We start from the raw sequence: 23,515 nt of genomic DNA, 5'->3' as shown, positions 1-23,515 counted from the left end.
CTGGCCACCAGAGCCAGGCAATCAAGGAGCATGCACCAGTGGCTTTAGTGGGGTGGGGTATGCCCATCAACACTAGTTAAATAGAAGAGCACAAAACTGGCACCCACTAGTCCCTCAGTCTCTGAAGAGAGCCCCCACCAGCTTCTGCCCCTCCAGCAGACACATTAATATTAGCTAATACACCTCCTTCACATATGGTCTAGGCACTTTTCAAACTGCTGCTTGAACACTTGGTCCCAGGGTGAGTAAGTCTGTGAGTGAGCCCTTTAAGAGTGGAATCTCTGTTCCCTACAGCCCTGTGAGACTTCTGGATGTAAGCCCCATTGGCTTTCAAAGTCAGATGTTTGAGGGGCTTGTCTCTCAGGTACAGGTCTCAAGGGTTCCCCAACCCTGATGTTGGGCATGAACCCCCTCACTCCTCAGGAAGAAGTTCCATACGTGTGAGATCCTTCCGGTCGTGGGTTGCCACACAAGTAGTGGGGTTTTTGGTGAGACCGAATCTTTGCCTCTCCTACCTTCTTCACGTGGTCCTTTTATCCTTTGTTGTGAAGGATCTGTTCAGCTAGTTTTCAGGCCTTTTTTCAGAGGAAATTGTTCCATATACAGCTGTGTATTTGCTGTTTCCATGGGAGGAGGTGAGTTCAGGCTTTTCCTACACTGCCATCTTGAAAAGCCTCTTGTACAGTTTTCATTTTAAATTCTTTTTCAAACTGGAATGTTGTTACTTGCCATTTAACTGTGATTTAATATCCCTTATGGTTATACTTTTCCAATAAAAAATAGTTTAAGTTAAAAAAAAGATTAAAGATAAGTTTCCTTGAGTTTGCAGCCTTACCAAGCTACCTAACTAGACAACATTGCCATCTAGTGGCCTAAACATACTACAGTCATCACCTTTGGGGTGGGAGTTGGGGTCCTAGCATAGGTCTGAGGGGTGTGTCCAGGAAGTGCAATGTTAACAGTGATGCCAAAGCCACATCAAGAACATACAAACTCTTCCAGAGAAAACACGTGAGACCTTCAGTTGGAGAATCCAAAGCTGTACCAGCTCCATAGAGAAAAAAGTACCACTGCCATTGAAACAACCTTTGATCTGCCTCACTTATTTATTTCCTTTTCTTTGAACTTTTAGGGTCCATTTTTTCATTCCCTTGTTCACCTACTGCTTGAAAACATTTTCCAAACATTCTCTCATCTTTACGAAAAGGATGTTACCCTACATCACCATGACCAGGTAAAGACGCAGGAATCAGATTGCTAATGGTGGTTAGGAACTCCACATGGGGGTCAACCTGAGCCTTCATGGAGAACTAGAATGAGCAAGCAAGAGCTGGGCCTTGGTCTAAACAAGACAAAGCTTTAAGAGACAGGAAAATAGGAGAAGGCTTACAAACATGGAGCAGATGCAGCTTCAACTGAGATTCCAAATATTCTAGAGATAAATATTCTTACATCCCTTGGGGCCTCTCCTTTTGTTAAAATCAGTTACTCAGGGTTTCTCCTGATTGACTAGAAGGTTTATGTAATCCGTTGCTTCTGCAACTAGGCCACCTATGGCAACCACCATCAACTGCCGGAAAAGCACGATGGGCATGAAGAAACATGCCCAAGACGGGACCATTATCAGAACACCACTGATAGGTTCTTGCCAACCCTCATCTCTGACCCTGTACAGGTAAGATCATAATAGAAGTTGAGAGCACAAACAAAACAGCCATTAAGTCTTTTTCAACCCACTTTTGATGAAATAAGGATAGAAACAAAAAACATCGGTTTAGATCTGTTTGAACAAAGGAACAGTGAGAAAGCTGGAAGAGGCAATTTTCAGAAATCCAAATATGAGCTTCTCCAAAATTTGCATCAGAGGCTGAGTCATGCCCATGCAAATGGATCTTAGTTCAAATTCATGTTAGAAAAATCTGGAACACACTTACTTCCCCTATGCAAATCTCCGAGGAAAACAGCCGTGGGTTCTTACCTATAATAAAAAGAATCTCCACTGCAATGTCACTGACTGTTGTGCTCCGAGTTGTCGATAGGTCATCATTGCCAATAAAGCAAACGTTGTAAGGTACGGTCACGGCAACATAAAACGTCGCCAATAGAATAAGCCAGTCCCAGCCGGCTTTGAAAGTGCTAAAATGCAAAAGTATGAATTTGGACTTTTTTGCATCAGAAACTTTATACTCCGGAAATGCTGGTTTATCTACAAAAACATTCTGTGGATAAAGACAAAAAGGAGAGAAGGGAGAAACACAACATTAGAAATAAGGAACACAAAGCCTTAAACACATGGGGAGAATTATTTATACATACAATGTCAACACAACTTTATTTTTTTTTTTTGAATTTTAGAATTTTATTTATTTTTTTATACAGCAGGTTCTTATTAGTTATCCATTTTATACTTATTAGTGTATATATGTCAATCCCAATCTCCCAACAATGTCAATACATCTTACAAGTGACTTTTAGAAGTTGGTGATGCAAAAAGTAGACTTTTAAGTATGTTAAAATCGGGCAGAGATCTTTGTTATAAGTGACAGGAATATGCAGAGTGTAGTCACCAGTGTTAAAAAGTGACTAATCCAGATTTTGTTCATGAAGAATAAAAAGATCACTACCTAAAATGTCACCTAGAAACATCCAAAGTTGCAAGTATAAGCCTACATACATTATAAACACAAAGATACAGTTATGTTCCTACTGTCATGGGGACATTCCGTATACTTATAGTTTTGAGATGACAAGTCATTATCTAAAGAATATATTGGGCCTGAAATACTTCTAATAACAGCAAAGGTACCATTTTTTTTCTCAAAAGGTTAGAGCTATATGATCAATTCAATTGTAAATAGCTGTTAACATGTCTTTCAAACTATAAGCAGGTTGTGCTGACTACTTGCATTTTGTATTATGGTTGTTGGTGAAGTTTCCAGCTGGGAACCCAAATCTCATAACCTTGATGGACATAGATTTATTCTGGCACTGGCTAGCCCTTGTTAAGATGGCAAAGCAAGAAACAGTTACTTAACAGTTATTATTCAAGTCATGGGAGGAGAAAGGCAATGTTCACTGTGCAGCTGATTAAATGCAGAAGAATAGCTGGAGTTTTTATAACTGCAAAAGCCCTTCACTTTGAAAGCAGTCCAAATTGAGGAACAATTCTCTTTATTGCTGTGAGACAAAGGGAGGCCCAACAATAGCGTGTGTGGCAATTTGACAGCCTCTGACCAGATACTTGCAGACCTTGCTTTGACCTCAATTAATGAGAAATACAAGATAGGTAATGGAAACTTAAATTTGAAAGTTACGTTGAATGAACAGAACAGTTCAAAGTTCTTGAATACTGTTACTTGCAGGTCGCAGTGTGTTTTCTTGTTTCTGGCATTGAAGGAAGGGAAAATTAATGTGATATGTTCAGGGATTCCTAAAGTACTTGGAAATTCAAGAAAGGTTCAGAGCTATCAGGAACACAAGCTCTTTAGTGGTGACCCTCAGTGCCCAAATATTTCTGCTACCTTAATATGAATGCCTCTCCTATCTTGCATCTCTCTTTGGTAGGCATTTACAACACACGTTTCTACTTCTTGTTAATAGTCTCACTCATCCCACAGGGCACCTCATAAAGCCAGGATTTTGTGGTGAGGGAGGGCCTGCTTCACTCCTTCCAGATGGTTCTTTGATGCCCATCTGCCATCGTGTCTATGCTCCATTCAATTCCCTGACTTGACCTGCCTCCTTTGCCTCATTCTCTGGTTTCTAGGAACAGGTTCCAAAGGTGGATTATGACATAAAACTGAGGAAGGAAGAAGAAAGTAACCCCTGTTGGGCTTCTCATCAAAGCTGAGGCTGGTGCATCGGAGAAGAGAGAGTTGGGGTCCATAAGTATAAATCTCAAGGTTGACAAGCACTTCTATTTACAATAGGACATGATGGATTCCAATACGATTTTTTTTCAAATATTTACTACAATAACACATAACCAAAAGCCATGGAAGAATATCTCAATTTTTATCCAAATAAGTCTTTTTCTATCATGTTACAGAAATGAAATGTTTACTTTATTTGAGGGAGAAGCCAGTTCTAGGAGTGAAGGTTGGGAAAACTCAAGAAGTAAAGTATTTTTTTTTATTGAATTATGTTGACTATACGAAGCATTAGTGATGCTGATGAAAAAGGTCAGCAATGTAATAGTTATCTCCACAAATCAGAAAATAAATCACACTATTTCATTTTTATAGGCTACTTAAAATATATTATTTAAATTATTTTAAAAGATACTGAGAATCCAATACATCTCAGATTAGACTTAAATTTTAAAAGGTGTTTCATTCAAATTCTGCATACATCCTGACACAATCACCTGAGTGAAAAAAAGAGATGTGCTTCTCCTCCTGCTTCTCTATTTGTAAAGTTTTATCAAAAACCTTTTGAATGGAAGAAAATTTCTTACAATTGGGAAGTGTGCTTTTAGCAAGTAAGGGGGAAAAGACGTATTATTTATAACCCTGAAACCTATGAAGTTTGCCTAAAGAATAATACAACCAACCATCCTCGACGTTAGTTATATATATTATTTATTAATTTTCAAGCCTATTGTTTAGTACCAATGGTGTTTGAGTAGTTTAACCTCTACGCTATGTATAACTGAAACAGAGTAGTTAAGGCCAAAGCCTAATCAAGGTAACTGTTTCCTAAACGATTTTTGCAACATGTCTTTGAAATTAACATCCAAATGAACAAAGGGATGGGAAAATGTTTCTACAGTCATTACGCTGAGTAATTGCAAGGTAGCATATGCCTTCGATGACTACCAGCCCGGTACCCTGTTGATCATATGTGGGCATCTAAAGCACTGTCCCTTCAAGCTCCCAAGGCTCCCATGTGATCTTTGGGTTGAAGACATTTGCATCATCCCAATGTCATGTAATAGACAGAGTAACAAATCAAGGAAACCAGAAATTAAAAACCTTTTCCAAGAGGTACCATGTGGCAAAGTTAGAGCCAGGATTAAAGGGTGTTACATCCTGATTCTCAGAGCTTGCTAATGGCCTGATGAGCTAATTTGTTCTGAGTTGAATCATACATTCCTATTCCACAGAATTGTATCAGAGAAGCAGCAAGGTAGGGGCAGAAGCACCGTGGCTTTGAGTCAGAAGATTCATGGATGGGTCCCACATCTGTTGGTTATACTTTTGAGATCTCAAATAAGTTGTTCTTTTCCATCTTTAAATTGGAACGAATAAAAATCATATCTAGTAATGGCTTGCTGTAAGGATCAAATGATATGATAACAGCAAAAGGAATTTGTAAATAGCAAAGAGCTACAAAAACATTAAGAAGTCTTTTTTTTTGGGCACATGAATGTTAATATATCCAGAATTCCCCAAAGACTGATAGTCTAGCCAGTAAACCATTCAGATCATTGTTTCCTCTTCCCTTTTCTCTCTTTCTGTTGTCCTTTAGTCACTCTGCCCTGTTCTCCTTGAAAAGAGATGGTGAACAGGGCCAGTCCTGATTCCACATTTCCTTTTCAGAAATAAGATGTTACCTGTATTGTCAGATTCACTGTGCTGATTGGACACCCTTCCTTACCATGTATTATTTTAATGCTCCACCCTGATATTTGTACTTCTTAAATAAATGCAATTTAGCAAATTAGCCAAGTGGTGGGAGTTATGATTTTTTAAATAAGATTTTTAAGTACTGTTCTGTACTTTGTTGAATCAAAAGGGGAAAAACAGCATGTTCTGTGAATGCATTTTTAAGCTCACTAATACTTAGTACATTTAAATGACTCTGGACTAAATGCTAGAAGAGTGTCATCTTTCAGCATTACAGAATCTCAGACTAATATTTGTTTAGATGTTTTGCTGGCTGGCTTTCATAGAATCAACCCCAGGTGTGGTTACCTTTGTTTCTTCCTAGAACTTGTTTACTGTCACTAAGGCTGACTTGGTAACTGAAGGCAGGTATAACGAGGGACCAGGGGAAGGATTCAGAGATCTAGTGGTGTGCACGGTTTGAAGTCTATCCCTGGACTCTCAGGAAACCAATGTGACATACGGGTGTCCCTAGAAAATCTTTATATTAAGCCAAGACAAACTAAACAGAATGTGACTCTTAACAGTGGTGCGTGGCAGATCAGCACAAACATGAGTGATGGTCCTGGAGCACAAAGAGATGGAAATGGCTTGTCTGGCTTCCAGAGGGGAATCCCACTGAAGCAGAACCAGGTTGGCAGCGCTTTCATGTCAGATCGTGCTCTACACCTGGGCTCATGCATCTTTGCTCACTAAAATCAGGTAAGCAGATACTTTGTGTGTCTGATGCATGACTGCTTTAGCAAAGCATCCATATGTCAGATTAGGTACTCTCAAGCTCTTTGTGTACAATGAGATGCCAAAGACTCTCCTGTGTCCTTAACTCCCAGAACCTCGGGATCTAGATCAATTCCAAAACAGCAATGGTTGTTTGATATGACTTTTTCTAAAGTCATTGGCAAGTTAGACCCTGAGTCTTGATGTCTGCTGCCCATAGTCACATATACTCCCAAAGTTGTATGTTCTGGAGATTCCGCAAGGCAAATTAATGACACTACCATCATTTGAAAAATCATCTTTGAATATCTACAACCAAACAGACAGAGCTCTGGATCTCCGAGTGAAGTCTCTTAGTTCTCAGAACCAATGATAAAATTAACTGTGAAATCCTGGAGGACGTGTGTCACTTAAAACACTACAGAGTCACCTTTTATAGTCACAGTTGACAGATAACCACCAGGTTTCAGAGAGGAGCCCTACCATAATTTACTACGAGTGTGACTTTTAAAAAACCCATATAATATATGGCATGTCATTTCAAACCCAGTTCCAAGGTGCGAAATTTCCAACTCCGTGTTGCATAAAATGTAAATTTTCCAAATAAAGTAATGACTTTGATTTGTTCATGGTCCCCCTGGATGAAAGCATTCAGTGAAATTAGATAAAGTGCAAAATAGATGGAGCTAAAATTAAATCTGAGAAATTTTAACCAACAAACTATGGATGTGTAATATAACTTGTTCATAAAATGTAACCAGTCCCATTTGCAGTGTCCCTAGTACCATATTGTACTGACTGAAATAATATTCTATGCTGTGATAACACTATGATTAATCATTTTTATTATAGAAATGCCTCGTGACTGCTGACCTTTTCCAGTTTGTTTTTTATAGGAAAGCACAAGCCAAAGTGGAAAAAAAATCTAGCAAAGCCAATAAATGCGTAATTGGAGGCTTTCTTTTGTGAATCAAACACTGCCACCAAGGGAAAGTCTAGCATTCACTGTGTACACACACACACACCACCTACATTATTTATTTTCAATTTGTTCTTTTCTCTTCTTTGCAGGTGGCCAGAGATGTGATAAAGGACCGCTCGGCTCCGTCTCCGGGCTGAATCAAAGTGGGTCCCTGTTCTTGATCTTCCTTTGGCTTTGTCTGGGGGAAAATAAAACTCATTAAGCATCAATGAATGTATCATTTGACCCCAAGAATATCATTTTGGCAGTTCCTTCTTAAGAGCACATAGTACATGCTTTTCAACACCTAAAATTATTTGCTGGCTCCTAATGACATTTAATTTAATTTTAGTTCCTTACAATTTATTTATTTTTATCATCATATTAACATCATTATTTTTTTAAATTAAAGTAAAACATACAAGAGCACAGAGAAACTTTCAAAGAGTTCAGGAAAGCATTAAGCAAAAAAATCTTACTCCTTCCTTCCGGCTGTTCCACATTCATATCCCTAATTCTACTTTCAACCTTTTTTTCTCAATTTTTTCCAGAAAAATATCTAATACATATGCTATATCCACATTTATATTTATTTCTTTGCATAAATGGAAGTTTGCAATAAAAACTATTTATATTTTACTTTTTCCACTTCAAAGTAATGTAAATCATTTCTAATTTGCACATTATCGTTCTCTGCCATTCTTTTTTACAGCTAAGAGTGTACCATGTTAAGGATATAACTAGTCTTATTTCCTTTACTATTTCCCTATCATGAACATTTAGGTTTATCCAGGATTTTTAAAAAATCTCTGTAGATAATCCTGCAATGAATATTCTTAAATGCATAGAGCTGTGCATTGGTATGCCAAGATATTCAGTAAATAAATTACTAGGAGTGGATATGTACATTTCAAATTTTGGTATACATATTCCAAATTTAATTCCTGCAACTTACACTCCCAGCAACATTGAGTGGATGTGCCTACTTTACCACAGACATCAAAATTATGAAATATAAAATAAGAGTAGCCTAACATTTTAATAGCTGAAAGATGCCATAACATTGTTTGAAGTTGCATTTTTAAAATGATGAGTGTGGATAAGCATTCACTTAAATATTATTGTCCAATTGCATTTATTCTTATGAAGTCTATTCATATTATTTTTGCCAATTTTGAAATTAAGTTGGTACTTTCTATTTATTTGCATGAGCTCTTTGTATATTAGTTACCATTTTCTTATCACATATGCTGTTGACAATGTTCCCCTTTTGTTACTTGACCTTGGATTTTTATTTATGCTGTATAAAAATTTTACATTTTTTAATGTTGTCAGACTTATCATCTATAAATTTTTGGTGTCTAGACTTTATGTCCTGCATAACCAAATTGTCTTCACTCAAAAATTATTTTAAAAAATCTATGTCTGCTTTCTTCCAACATGTTTATGTCTTCATCTTTTAATTTTAAACATTTAAATTTTTAATCCAATTGGACTCTATGTTAGTAAAATTAGGTAAGAATCCAGCTATTTTATTTTCTTTCCAAAGGCCTACTGCCAAAGAGAAATATATAAATTGACTCTATGAAATGAAGAAACATTTAGTGCTTATTTGGTCAGTTGGTGAATGTATAATTTTATGCTTAATAAATTCTATATATATGACAATAATTGCAAAATATAAAAATTAAAAACTTATTTATCTAAGCTTCATCATCAAACCTCTGAAGTACTTTGAAGGTTGTTTGATTCCTCTTCATAAAAATGATTTGGTTTGGTTGCTACACTGGGGAAGCCATGTAACTATTATTGATGGCCAGTGTGTGCCAGGCCCTGTTCTAGATCCTCAGTATTAACCGATTTCAATTAATCTTCATAAATACTCATTGAGATAAGCATTATTATCCTCCATTTACAGAGGAGAAAACTGAAAGGTCTAATATCGTGTCACATGACCACATGGCTAGTTAGGAGTAGAGCCAGTCTGTGAAGCCAGATTGGTCTAAATTCTCTACTTCCACATGTAGCCCAAGTCCTTTAATGACTTAAATCAATGTTCAAATGCTGCTTGGTGTTAAGTGTCACATAGACAAATATGTCATAGTCACTGCCCCTCTGAGCCTGATCTCCAGGTGTTTCAATGTCTTTAATTCCCGCCCCCCATTCTCAGTCCACACTGGAATGTTTTTAATGACCAGAAAATAGGATGTTTTATTCATGGCAAAAGTCTAATCTGATGTTACATGTTTTTTCATTGCTCACCTTTTGCTTCAAACTTTGAAAGAATGTTTAAAATAGAATATATTACTATAGACCTGAATCAATAAAAACAGATTAACAAAAAAACACAACGTAGAAGATCAAAAGGGGTACTTTTTTTTTTGGAAACTCGATTGAACAAAGCACATTTTATTGTACTACTAAAAGTTAAGGTTACGTCTTCATGTGTTCAGTTTTTTTGGTCTGCATAGAAGTCTTATAAGTAGCATCTGAAAATGTAATAATTAATCGATCAGGGTGTAATTTTTACATATATTTAAATTGGAAAACTGCCAGAGTTTTAAGATAGTGTCTACAGGAATGTGGTAGGAAAGGCCAGCAGGCTGCTTATGCAATGTCAGTCGGTATGAAAATGACGGATGGAATTACAATGCTAACTACAAAATGGACCAGATTAGAGATTTATGACAGTCAATAAGCCAAATCCCTTCTCTGTGGAGAAATCTAATTATGGGTGAGATATTCCAAATCAAATAACAAGAATTTTATAATCTTAAAAAATAATCCCTCAAAGGGAAATGTCAGAGAAATGTATGTGTCTTGGTCTTGGCTCTAAGTGGAAGGAAAAAAAAAGTTTCCTTGAAAAGTTTTAATCATGATTTAACCTTCATGCAAGATTGGGACTGAAAATCATTCCACTTAGGTGATTGGAAATCTCCCAGGCAAAGGAATGAATTTAAAATGGTCCTGGGTTGGTAGCTCCCAAATGAAAAAAAAATCAAAAATAGAGTTGGGAACAACTCATTTAAAAAAAAAAAAAGTCTTGACAGTGAAATTCATAATTTTCATATAAATACAAACACATAAAATATACATATGAAATACACTTGAAACACAAGTGTGCTTGTGTGTATAACTAGAAACAAGCCAAATGTCCATAAGCAAAAAAGAAATGCATAAATGGTTGTATAGTCATGACATAGGATGTTAAACTAGCCTTAGTGAGAATAATTGGAAAATGAATGGAATTGTGCCCCTACCTGTTAGCACAGAAAGATCTCAAAAACACAATGCTAAGTACAAAAGCAATAAAGATGAGCACTGACAACATGGCAAAATTTTTATAATATTCACACACATGCAAAACTAAGTAATATACCATCTAGGGAAATGTATGTGCTACAAAACTACCCATAATCATATGACTACAGCAAATTGCAGAGATTGGAAAACGTAGTCTCTAGCTGGGTTACCATGTGCCTTCCTAAATGGAATTAGTTAAATTCTGTTTTGTTAAACTGGATTTGGGGTGTATGGGGATTTTTAAGAACATTTTCATATTATATGTATTACAGATATTATATTTTTGAATGTAAAAAATATTTCACAACAAATAAAGACAAGACTAAAGTGGAATTGGACCATGTAGCAGTGGGACCTGACCAGATTCCTTAGAGTTGGGGTGGTTAGGGGTGAGGCATCAATTGCTTAAGATGAATGACTCAGGGTTAAAACCTGATGGAGGAAGAGTTATTAATAAGATGAGGGGTGGCAGAGGGAAGAACATTCCTGAGAGCAAATAAAAGGTGTGAGAACCTTGGTCAGAAGGGAGCTCAGTGTCTTGGAAGAACTCAAAGAAGTCCTGGAGGGTTGGGATATAGAGAATGGGAAGAAGAGAAGAAAAAGGGAAAGCAGAAGGTAGGCAGAAGTCCACTTCACTTTTCCTCAGACTATGTCAGCCACACTGAGCTGTAGACAAAGCTGGGGAATACAGTCTCTAGTTGGGCAGCCATGTGCCCTGTTAAATCATAGTCTTGTATGAAAGGGTCTCTCAGACACAGGATAAACCTGTATGGTCACCGCCATAACTATGGCTTGCTATAAGAGAAAACCAAATAAGAGTCAACAAGAAGGATATACAAATGAAAGAAATAAATGAAATGGAAAAAAAAGTTTAGAAAATATATGATCAATAAAACCAAAGGAAGATAAAAGTGTTAAACTTCTGGCAATTGTATTCAAGGAAAAATAGAGACAACATCAACAATGTTAAGATTTTAAAAAGGACCATAAATTGAGAAGACTTTTAGAATGATGAGATTATTTTGTGCAAAAATCTATCAGCATAGTTTTCTAGATTAAATGAATACTTTGGGGAGGGTAGTTAATTCCCAAAATAGGTCCCCAAAGTGGTAAAAACCTTGAGTAGACCAATAACCATGGAAGGAAGTAGAGAATGAGACCATTTCATTCATACTGCTTATCACCCCCACTAAAGGCTATTTCAGATGGTTTTAAAGGTCAGTGTTATCAAGCCTTAAAGGAACAAGTAATTTTTTTATTGAAGTATAATTGATTTACAATGTTTCAGGTGTACAGCAAAGTGATTCAGATATATATATATATATATATATATATATATATATATATATATATATATAAAATATATCTTTTTTAAATTCTTTTCCATGATAGGTTATTACAAGATATTAAATGTAGTTTCCTGTGCTATACAGTAGGTCCTTGTTGTTTATCTATTTTTTATACAGTAGTGTGTATCTGTTAATCCCGAATTCCCAATTTATCCCTCTCCCCACTTCCCCTTTGGTAATCATAAGTTTGTTTCCTACATTTGTGAGTCTATTTTTGTTTTGTAAATAAGTTTATTTGTATCCGTTTTAAAATTCCACATATAAGTGATATCATATGATATTTGTCTTTCTCTGCCTTACTTCACTTAGCATGATAATCTCTAGGTCGATCCATGTTGCTGCAAATGGTATTATTTCATTCTTTTTTATGGCTGAGTAATATTCCATGTTATATTACACCACATCTTCTTTATTCATTCATCTGTTGATGGACATTTAGGTTGCTTCCATGTCTTGACTATTATAAATAGTGCTGTTATGAACATTGGGGTGCAAATTAGAATTTTTGTCTTTTCCAGATATATACCCAAGAGTGAGATTGCTGGATCATACAGTAAGTCTATTTTTAGTTTTTTAAGAACCTCCATACTGTTCTCCATACTGGTCGCACCAATTTACATTCCCACCAACAGTGTAGGAGGAGGAACAAATAATTCTTTTAAAGCTTTGGAGAACAAAAAAGCCTGAAAATTTCTGAATTCAATCTACAAGTCCAGAAAAGTCTGATATCAAAACTAGGTGAGTATAACACAAAAAGATAACCATATACCACTTTGAATATATATGCTAAAATTCTAAACAATACATTAGTAAACTGAATATAGAAGTGTATTAAAAGAAAATGTACCATGCTTATCGGGATTTATTCCAAGGATGGTTCCATTTTAGGAAATTATTATATAATTCATCAGATTTATAAAGAAGAAAACCCATGTCATTATCTCAGTAAACACTGATTTTTTAAACATAACTCCATAAATATTCTTTTTCAAAAAATGACTTTGTAATAAGCAAGCAATAGATGCAAGGAATTTTCTTTAACTTGATAGAAAATATCTATGAGTAACCAAGGGAAAACTCATATTTAATGAGGTGACATTAGAAGCTTCATAGTTTTTGCAATTTATAAAATGACAAAAATTTCCCCCCAAAATGGAAAATGAAGTCAATGTAAACCCATTATGGAAGTTTTTGAAAATAAAGAAAAATAAAGAAATAAAGAATGCCCGGTTGTTTTCAATAACGATTTCATGCATTTCCTTCTACATTTTTACTGCATTTATTTTTTTACTAACTCATTTGCAACTACATAACATATACACAATTATTCCTTGAATATTAAAAAATAATACATGTACATTTTACAAAATTTAGACGTGTAAACAATGTAAAGCAGAAAAGGAATCTCTTTCATACTACCATCTCCCAGAAATAATTTAACATTTTGGTGGATTTATTTTTTTATTTTGTTCTAGGATTTCTTTCTTTTCTTTTTCTCACATCACTGAACTCATATCATGTAACTAATCTTAAATATAATTAACACAGAATAATCACAGATTTTTAGATAGGGAAAAATATCTATCTGCCAAAAGACATGGGACTGGATCGTAGCTTTACTTGATTAAGAAAAATGTTTGTAACTCAGTTCATTCAATATGGATTATATATATATAATATATATAAATTTTTTCAAAATGTATAGAATATTCTTTTAAAGGTTGAAATGCAAATGGTCATTTGTTCATGAACTAAGCCTTGCTTCCGTGGTGGGAAATGAAAACGCTGAATGATTCTGCTGGCGGAATTGTAGTGATGCTGTGCTACACATCCAGATGCCCCCTCAGAATTAAAAGGGTTGTCTTGGGCTTCCCTGGTGTTACAGTGGTTGGGAGTCTGCCTACCAGTGCAGGGGACGCGGGATCGAGCCCTGGCCCAGGAGGATCCCACATGCAGTGGAGCGGCTAGGCCCGTGTGACACAATTACTGAGCCTGCGCTCCAGAGCCCGCGAGCCACAACTACTGAGCCTGCGTGCCACAACTACTGAAGCCCGTGCGCCTAGAGCCCATGCTCCGCAACAAGGGGGGCCACTGCAATGAGAAGCCCGCGCACCGCAGCGAAGAGTGGCCCCCGTTCGCCGTGACTAGAGTGAGCCCGCGTGCAGCAGCGAAGACCCAATGCAGTCAAAAATAAATAAATTAAAAAATAAAAAAAGGGTTAAGTCTGCGGTGGCTGGGAGTATGCCGGCCCAGAGCCCTCACCTCTTAGCCCTCAGTCCTTTCTGGCATTGCCTTCAGCTGAAGGAAGTGACCTTGATCAAGATCACGCCCCTTTCCCAGAGCAGCCTGCATTCAATGATGGGTCAATATGGGTGTGTAACAGGAGGTCCCCCTGTCCAACCCTGAAGGACACACAGCTTTAGCTGGTGGTGTACGTGGAGTGGGCAAAATATCTTGTTGCAACTTCATTGCAGCCCAATGTGTTCCTCTGCTCCTTCCTTCCTTCTCTCCCTTTATACAAGTGTTGAGCCTAAGAGGATTCCCTGAAAACTTCCTGCAATCTCCATCTCAGACCAGCTTCCCAGAGATCCTGACCTGCATCAACAGTGTTGCAGCTTCACCCTTGTTCACAGGGTCTGAATAAACACAGCTGGTTGGTGTTTAAGTAATGATTACCCTCTGAACTGTGGGGTAAAGGATGTGCCCCAGAAAAAAAATATTTACTATTTGTTATGTGAGCTAAGACTGCCACCTTCCATATAAGTAAACAAAGGATGTTGCAGCCATCAAGACATCACATTACAGCCTCCCCAGTGGTGAGCCCTGAGGGAAGTCAGGATGGAAACAGGATGCCAGTCATCTAGCAGTCAACTGCTGCAGCCACCCCCACAGTGTACCCTGAGGAGACTCTGGATGAGAAAGCACAGAATACTGGCCCCAGAGAGCTGAGGTGCATGTCAAAGGAATGATTTCAGTGAGCCCAGACTCTTGCATCTTCCCATACATAGAAAAGGACTAAGTTCCTTAACTTGAGATATCTGGTTTTCTTTAATTCGCAGTAAGCTTTTGATGTACCAACTACCTGGTCTTTTGTTGAAAAAAATCCTATATATCCTGGCTCCACCCCCCCCACCCCCCTTGCTTCTTCAGAACAGTTTCTCAGAGTTCAGAGGCTTAAGTCCTCAGAATGTCCACCATATAAAACATAACTCTCAACTTTTAGGTTGTGTGTTTTTTTTCAGTTGACGGTTATGATACATAGAAATGACTAGAAGGGAAAGAAGAATAATGTAGTGAATTGTTACAGGACTTGGCTTATTCCATGAATTGAAGAATCCCTCTGGATTTAATACATAATGGGTCCAAACTGGTTTAGGAAAGACACAAATTTATAACTTCCACATTCTTAGATTTATAATTCTGAATCATTTCTATTGGCTGGAACACATCTTTAAGTAGTTTCTTTCAGGAGACATTTTTGGGTTATGTATTTTATGGTTTTCCATATACTGAACTCTGCAAATGTCTACTGTGACTTTGCTAGTCTGAGAATGTCACAAAAACCTGCCAATCTCTGGATCTATCAGATGGGTCGTATGCTGGGACAGGGCAGTGGGAGCTTCCAAACAAGGTGTAGGCAATAAGAAGTGTTGTCTGTAGAAAATTTAAAAACAATAATCCAACCACATTTGGTCAGCTTTTTATTACTGCCACATGCTGGTAATTTAAAATAATCCCAGTGACAAAACATTCTTCCTCAACCCAAAATCTTTTGTTAATCTTGATTCAAAACAATTCCTGTGGTTATTGTTCAATTTTAATAATACATGTAAGTTTCAAAATTGGCACATTTATAGTACAGACTGGGAGAAAATATTTCCAAATCACTTATCTCTAGAATACATAAAGAACTCCCCAAACTCAACATTAAGAAAACCTAACAATCCAGTTAGAAAATGAACAAAACATACGAAGAGATATTTCACTTAAGAGGATACAAGAATGGTGAATATTCACATGGAAAGATGTTCAACATCACTAGTCATTAGGGAAATGCAAATTGAGACTATAATGAGATATCACTACACACCAACCAGAAGAGCTAAAATGAAAAATAATGACAATACCGAATGCTGGTGAGGAAGTGGAGGTACCGGGTATTTCACACATTGCTGACAGAAATGTAAAGTGATACATTCACTCTGGAAAATAGTTTGGCAGTTTCTTCAAAAACAACAACTAAATATATCCTTAACCCTGCAAACCAGCAATTATATTCCCGGGCAATTACCCCAGAGAAATGAAAACTTATGTCCACACAAAAACCTGTGCACAATTGTTCATAGCAGCTTTATCTGTAATAGCCAAGAACAGGAAACAACCCAAATGTCATTCAATCAGTGAATGGTTAAATAAATTGTGGTATATCCATACTATGGAATACCATTCAGGAATAAGAAGGAACAAAATATTAATGTATTCATAACTTGGATACATCTACAGGCCATTATATTCAGTTAAAAAAAGCTAATCACAAAAAGTTACATACTACATGATTCCATTTACATAACATTTTCTAAAGATTGGAGGTGGGGAACAGACCAGCAGTAGTCAGAGGGTAGGGGAGTGTATGACTCCAAAAGGGTAGCAAGAGGAAGATATTTGTAGAGATGAAATAGTTATGTATCTTGATTATGGCTGTGGTCACACAAGTCTACCCTTGTGATGAAATGGCATAGAACTATACACACATAATGTCCCAATGCCAATTTCCCAGTTTGGGTATTATACTATAATTATGTAAGACGTAACCATTGGAAACAACTGAGACCTTTCTCTCTCTCTACTATGACTGAAAATTCCCATGAATCTATAACTATTTCAGAACAGAAAGTGAAAGGGATATTTTCAGGTTACGTCTGGATATTGCTTTGTTTTTACTGATTTTTGAGTGCAGCACATTGAGGCCTTTTAATTGCTTTCAACATGTGCGAATCCAAGCTGCATGGAAGTCTGGAGCTGGTGTCTCATCTCAGTGATGTTGGTAGCCCAAGAGTCTGTGTCAATTTGGGAAAAGAATCCTTCCTCAAAACATACTACTTCCATCTGAGACAGGATGGGACCTGGGACCCTTTGCTGCAGGGCTTGCACCTGGACAAACGTCTCCTCGAGTAACAAAATACAAAGAAACTATAAGGGACTAAAAATAACTGCGTGCATGCCCAGTTGGGGCAAATTACAGACAACAAGATACTAAAAGACCAAAAAAGCCAACTGCTAATTCTGAAGAGCCTGGAGCAAAAGCAGGGTACTGCACAGGCACCCTGTATACAATACCACCAAAGGGGTGGGCAGATCACCTAAGCCACCCCTCTGGCCTGACCCCGGGGACACACCCCTACCCTCACCCCCATGTAAGGAACCAGCTCGCCCCTCGCCTCTGGGAAGCAAGCAAGGGAACCTGTTGCTTGTTCTCGCTCCCCCTTGCTGTAGCAGGGGCCCCAGTAAAGCCTTGCCTGAACTTCTTGTCTGGCCTCTAGTCAACTTCTATTGATTGGGGAAGGCCAAGAACCCTGGTTGGTATCACATCTACTATAAATTTGTTACACTGAACTGATCTTGTCGGAATATGACACTTGACTGTCACGTGCCAGAAAATTTATTATAAAATATAAAAATTTACACATTTACAAATCACATCATTGATTTCACCTCTTGTCTTTTTTAGTCTATTTTTCAGAGAAATCCTTAAAGACCACTGTGCATAAGACTAGAGACTATATTTTACAGAGTCATGTATATTTTACACTACGTCTGATGTAATTATTTTTAGTTTATTTATTTACATTATGAAGTAAACATTTAATTGAGTATAACATATATACCAAAAAAAGACAAAGTAGAGTGTGCAGCTTGTTTTCTGGTTGGTACTGATCTTGAATATCTAAATCAGAGAAATATTTTATATATATATATATATATATATATATATATATATGTATATTACCCCACTGGTTCTGGTTCTGTTTCTCTGTAGAACTCTGTCTCTGGTATAACCATCACCCAGCTTAAGTATGAATACAAGTATTGACTTGTTTATTTCCATCCACTTTACTCATTCAGATTTTTGGGGGGCAAATTCAAGGCATCATATCTTTCTATCTGACCTATTGATCTATCTATCTATCTACCTACATACATATACATATTCATACACATGATTAAAACAGAATCACAATATCTATCACATAAATATATAACCATAATATTTTAACATTATCAAGTATGAAGTCATTGAGGAACTGTGTTTTTTAATTGGGATCCTTAGATTCCCAGGGGTTAGGGAAGGTGTTGTAGGGATGGAAATGTGCTGAGTGTGGAACAGGAAAAAAATCAACAGGTAATACACCATGCCAAGTCCCATTTCCGTGTGTCTATTTTATAAAATGGGTTTCTGAATGACATTTTATTGAATGAAAGAACTCTGTCATTTAAAAAAAATGGAAATGACTGAATAAGTAATCTTGAATCAAAATAAAAAAGTAGTATATCAAAGGGGATAGCAGGGGGCAGTGGGGGAGGGATTAATTAGGAGATTGGGATTAACATATACACACTACTATATATAAAATAGGTAACCAACAAGGACCTGCTGTATAGCACAGGGAACTCTACTCACTGTCTTGTGGTAACCCCTAATGGAAAAGAATCTGAAAAGAATAGGTGTGTGTGTGTGTGTGTGTGTGTGTGCGTGTGTATAACTGACTCACTTTGTTGTACACCTGAAACTAACACAACATTGTAAATTAACTATACTTCAAATAAAAAGAAAAGGTTAATAAAAAAAGTAGTATTCTACTTTTTTCAAAACTAGGAAAAAAAATATACACTTAGTAGAAAAGTATACTGGATAATCCTTTACATAATTTCTGGTCTAGAAAACACATTATTAATTGTTTAAAAATCTTGTTACTCGTAACTTAGCACAGAGATAGGGGTAGGTCAATTACTAACTGTAACTAGTGTTAATTAGTTGATTTCTATATTCATGTAGTTGATATATTCACTTCAGTTGTTCTGGTTAAGGAATTTAAGTAACTGGGGAAAGTTTGGGAGGAGCCTTGATGCAAGAATTGGATAAATTGACAAAAGGAGAATTGTTTTAGAATTCAATGGCAGGACTTCAATTTCCTTTGAATAGACCCCTTATTGAGTTAAAAGAAATCAGAATAATGCCAGAGGATTTTTACAAGAGCAGGTAGTTTTCCCCTGGGAGTGAGAAGAACAACTATCTAAAATAATTTAAAAGTCTGAAATGTCCAAGCAGCAAAACAGCAGGAAATAAAGTGAGGGACTGAGTAAACTAATATTAATAATTTTAAAAGTATTAAAAATTATAATAGATTCTAGGTATGAAGATCAAGATTAAATTTCCATAAAAAAGCAATAAAATTCCTTTGCAAAACTTAATAAATCAAATTACAAAATGACAAGAATTTTTCACTTTGTTATTTGTTAGAGCAAATTTATATTTATCTACTTTTATTTTATTTTATTTTATTTAACATCTTTATTGGAGTATAATTGCTTTACAATGGTGTGTTAGTTTCTGCTTTATAACAAAGTGAATCAGCTATACATATACATATATCCCCATATCTCCTCCCTCTTGCATCTCCCTCCCACCTTCCCTATCCCACCCCTCTAGGTGGTCACAAAGCACCGAGCTGATCTTCCTGTGCTATGTGGCTGCTTCCCACTAGCTATCTATTTTACATTTGGTAGTATATATAAGTCCATGCCACTCTCTCACTTCGTCCCAGCTTACCCTTCCCCCTCCCCGTGTCCTCAAGTCCATTCTCTACGTCTGTGTCTTTATTTCTGTCCTGCCCCTAGGTTCTTCATGACCATTTTGTTGTTGTTGTTAGATTCCATGTATATGTGTTAGCATACGGTATTTGTTTTTCTCTTTCTGACTTACTTCACTCTGTATGACAGACTCTAGGTCCATCCACCTCACTACAAATAACTCAATTTCGTTTCTTTTTATGGCTGAGTAATATTCCATTGTATATATGTGCCACATCTTCTTTATCCATTCATCTGTTTATGGACACTTAGATTGCTTCCATGTCCTAGCTATTGTAAATAGTGCTGCAATGAACATTGTGGTACATGACTCTTTTTGAATTATGGTTTTCTCAGGGTATATGCTCAGTAGTGGGATTGCTGGGTCATATGGTAATTCTATTTTTAGTTTTTTAAGGAACCTCCATACTGTTCTCCATAGTGGCTGTTTCAATTTACATTCCCACCAACAGTGCAGGAGGGTTCCCTTTTCTCCACACCCTCTCCAGCATTTATTGTTTGTAGACTTTTTGATGATTATCTATCTACTTTTAAAAGTTGATAATTGTTACAGCTAGATAATGAATGCATGGGATTTTATTGTAATATGTTTTCTACTTTTTTTTCTGGATTAAAATTTTTCATAACAAAAAAGTTTTAAAACATACTAAAAAGACATCAAAATTTGTGGTTATAATCTAAGCAGGTACCAAACCACTAGCCATTTTGATTCTTAAAAGTGAACACTCCCTTTATTTGAAAATTAAAATATGTAAATATTAAAATCGGAAAAAATATTCACCAAACAGTTAACAGAGGAAGATGAGAGGCAAATGGAAGAGTAAATATTTCTATTTTTTTTAAAATCTATGCTTCTTAACAATACTGGTAGAAACACATTTTCAGAAAATATCATAGAAACAAAAATGCTTTGATGAGTGATTCTTTGAATCCTTTGAATTCATGAAAGTGTCTTTCAGAGATAAAGTCAAATAACTGGACCAAGGCTGGGGTAATTATCTTTTAGTGAGCACCAACGATTTCACTGAGAGAGCTGTATCTACACAAATCAGAAATAACACACCAATCTGCCAGAGGACCCTGCATTTCTGCTTTTTACTCCATTTCTTTCAGTTGAGTGTTGCTAGTTAAGTAGAAAACAGAGAAACTGGGAGAAAACTTTTGGCCCAGGTTACTGGGATCATGCTAAATAATTTAATTTTAACTCTTAGAAAAATATTAGGATGATCTACACGGGAAAGATGTGAACTGACTTTTGCTTTTGCATTTAGAGGATTTTAGATGCAGAAAGACCAAACAAAGGGTGTTTAGTCATAAAAACTCTAATGGATTGGTAAGAACTGGCCTCTAATTATTTACTCTTTTAGGACATAGTTCTGACAATATTTATCAAGGACATAAATAAATCTAGCAACACACACTAATGAAAAAAATTTCCTGCATATTCTAAATATAACAAGTATTATGATAGACACAGAATTCTCTTATTCACAATTTATTTTTTTAAATGCTTAGTCACATATTGGTTAGGAGTTTCTTTTATGGAAATTCTAATCACACAAAATAATGCATGAATCAAGCAAGATAATGTGCTTTCTTCACTTTTGTCCTCTCAAAAATTGCAATCAGTCAATTGTCGCTAATCATTGCTATTAGTTTCTGCTTATTCTTCCCCCTACAGGATTTATCAAGACATCGAGTAATGCAGTTTCTGGAATCTCGCACGGATGGTGTGGCCCTTGAAACAAGTTTTTAATGCTTCTTTGGGTGCTCTGTAGAAGAATTCAAGTCAACATGTTTGTATTGAAAAGTGCCAATAGTTTAGTTGTAATTATAGTGTGTGAAATTTGGAGTGAGTAGTTGGGAGGAAGATGGTTTAAAAGACCCCAAAAATTATTATGCAGAATAAAACTGATGGAAAAAGAGATAGATTAAAACACAAAGTTGTAAATATTAGGCACCAGAAACACAATCTTTTAGAAGAAAAAGGATTTCATGTGGACCTAGGAACAGACAATGAAGATGGATTACTTAGGCAAGAGGAAACATGAGCCAAGGCTTAGGGGTAGCAATAGCATGATAATTTCAGGAAAGAATAAGGCAATCAGCATAAGAGAATAGTAATTTTCAAAATGCTCTATAAAGCTTGAAGCATTTTTTTTTTTTTTGGAAACTGTCAGAGGGCTTAGGACAAATGCATTTGATTATTATAAGTGGTTTTTAGAAAGTTTCAAAATTTTTTCTCTTCCAGAAAAAGGTAACGGATAGAAAAACTGGGAGAGAGAGGTAGAAACAGGGAAAAATAGAGGAATTTTTAGCATTTATTGAGCATCTATCGTGTTTCAGTTAATCACTGTGGATAAACTATATTAATATAAACCTCATGTTAACCCTATCAGGTCAGTTTTATCCCCTCTACTTAGTACATGAGGTAGGAGAGCTGATGTACCTTGCTCAGTGTCATACAACCAGGAATAAGTGCCTCTGGCATCCATTTGGAGGTCTATATGTCTCTAAAAACCATGTATTTTCCACTAAACATACTGCATTAAAGAGAATGATGACAACCATTCACCCCTTATAAACTGAGAAACCGTTGATTCCACTGACCCTGATAGAAAAAATATGAAAAGGGAGTCAGGAGGAGAAGCTGGAAGATGTGGTGAGATGGAATGGTTTCCCAGAGGGTGGTAGACTGCAGATATGGCCACCAAACAAGCTTCACGTTCTCTTCTTTTTTTTTTTTTTTTTTTTTGGTGTGTTAGTTTCTGCTTTATAACAAAGTGAATCAGTTATACATATACATATGTTCCCATATCTCTTCCCTCTTGCATCTCCCTCCTTCCCACCCTCCCCATCCCACCCCTCTAGGTGGTCACAAAGCACCGAGCTGATCTCCCTGTGCTATGCGGCTGCTTCCCACTAGCTATCTATTTTATATTTGGTAGTGTATATATGTCCATGACACTCAAGCTTCACATTCTTATCCATACATGCCTCTCTCCCAATCAAAACACAGAGTTTATTTCCTCTCCCCTTGAATTTGGGCTAGTCCTGTGACTTTCTTTGACCAACAGAATATGGCAGAAGAGATATTGTGTGACTTCTGGACTTATGAAGCTTCTGTATTTGCCCTCTTTGGGATGCAGCCTTCATGTAAATTAGCAAGAACTCAACTACTGAATAACAGAGAATGATAGATAAAGATGGAGCTAGATAGACAGGGGGGGAGGGAGAGAAACCTAGACAACTCCCAGTCATTACATCCTCCTTCATTAGGGCACCAGATGTGTGAAATCTTTAGAATGTTCCGGTCCCAGTTGAGGTCCAAGCTAATAGCAGCTACATAAGTGACTCCAGCCAACACTATTTGGAACAGAAGAACCATATAGCCTACCCCAAGAATCACAAGAAATAATAAAACTGTTGCTGATTCCAAGTTTGGGGGAAATTTGTTATGTAGCAAAGGCTAACTGATACACCTAGTTTTGGGATCCTGGAGTGGAGAAAACAAATCATCAGGAAAAGATGAAAGACAGAGCAATGGAGTAGTGTTACCTTATTTTCTATCTTTATTCATATCCCTGAGCCTATATCGGACCTTAAAGAATACCTCTATTAAAACACAAATACTCCCTGGAAGGGAGACTGGGCTTCTTAGCAAGGATTAGTTGACAACCAAAAAAGCACCAACATATGGCACCGGACAG

General features: G+C 36.6%; 1 protein-coding gene and 1 long non-coding RNA gene across 2 annotated transcripts in view; one reads left to right on the top strand and one right to left on the bottom strand.

Annotated features, from left to right (window-relative positions):
- KCNH8 (potassium voltage-gated channel subfamily H member 8) overlaps positions 1–23,515 on the bottom strand; it is a 272,237-nt gene that overhangs the window by 176,631 nt on the left and 72,091 nt on the right. The window contains exons 3-4 of the mRNA XM_082392854.1: positions 7,356–7,483; positions 1,979–2,219 (exon numbers count right to left, since the gene is read on the bottom strand). Of these exons, the coding sequence (XP_082248980.1) occupies positions 1,979–2,219; positions 7,356–7,483 (369 nt within the window). The remainder of the gene's footprint in view (positions 1–1,978; positions 2,220–7,355; positions 7,484–23,515) is intronic.
- LOC309629135 lies at positions 2,211–7,514 on the top strand. Its single transcript, XR_014244879.1, has 2 exons — positions 2,211–6,308; positions 7,395–7,514. It is a non-coding gene; the product is annotated as an uncharacterized lncRNA (long non-coding RNA).

This window comes from Balaenoptera borealis, assembly GCF_965194805.1.
Source record: "Balaenoptera borealis genome assembly, chromosome: 5".
Taxonomy (NCBI): domain Eukaryota; kingdom Metazoa; phylum Chordata; class Mammalia; order Artiodactyla; family Balaenopteridae; genus Balaenoptera; species Balaenoptera borealis.
The sequence above is the reverse complement of the archived record's forward strand: the minus strand, read 5'-3'. Positions and strand labels throughout refer to the sequence as shown.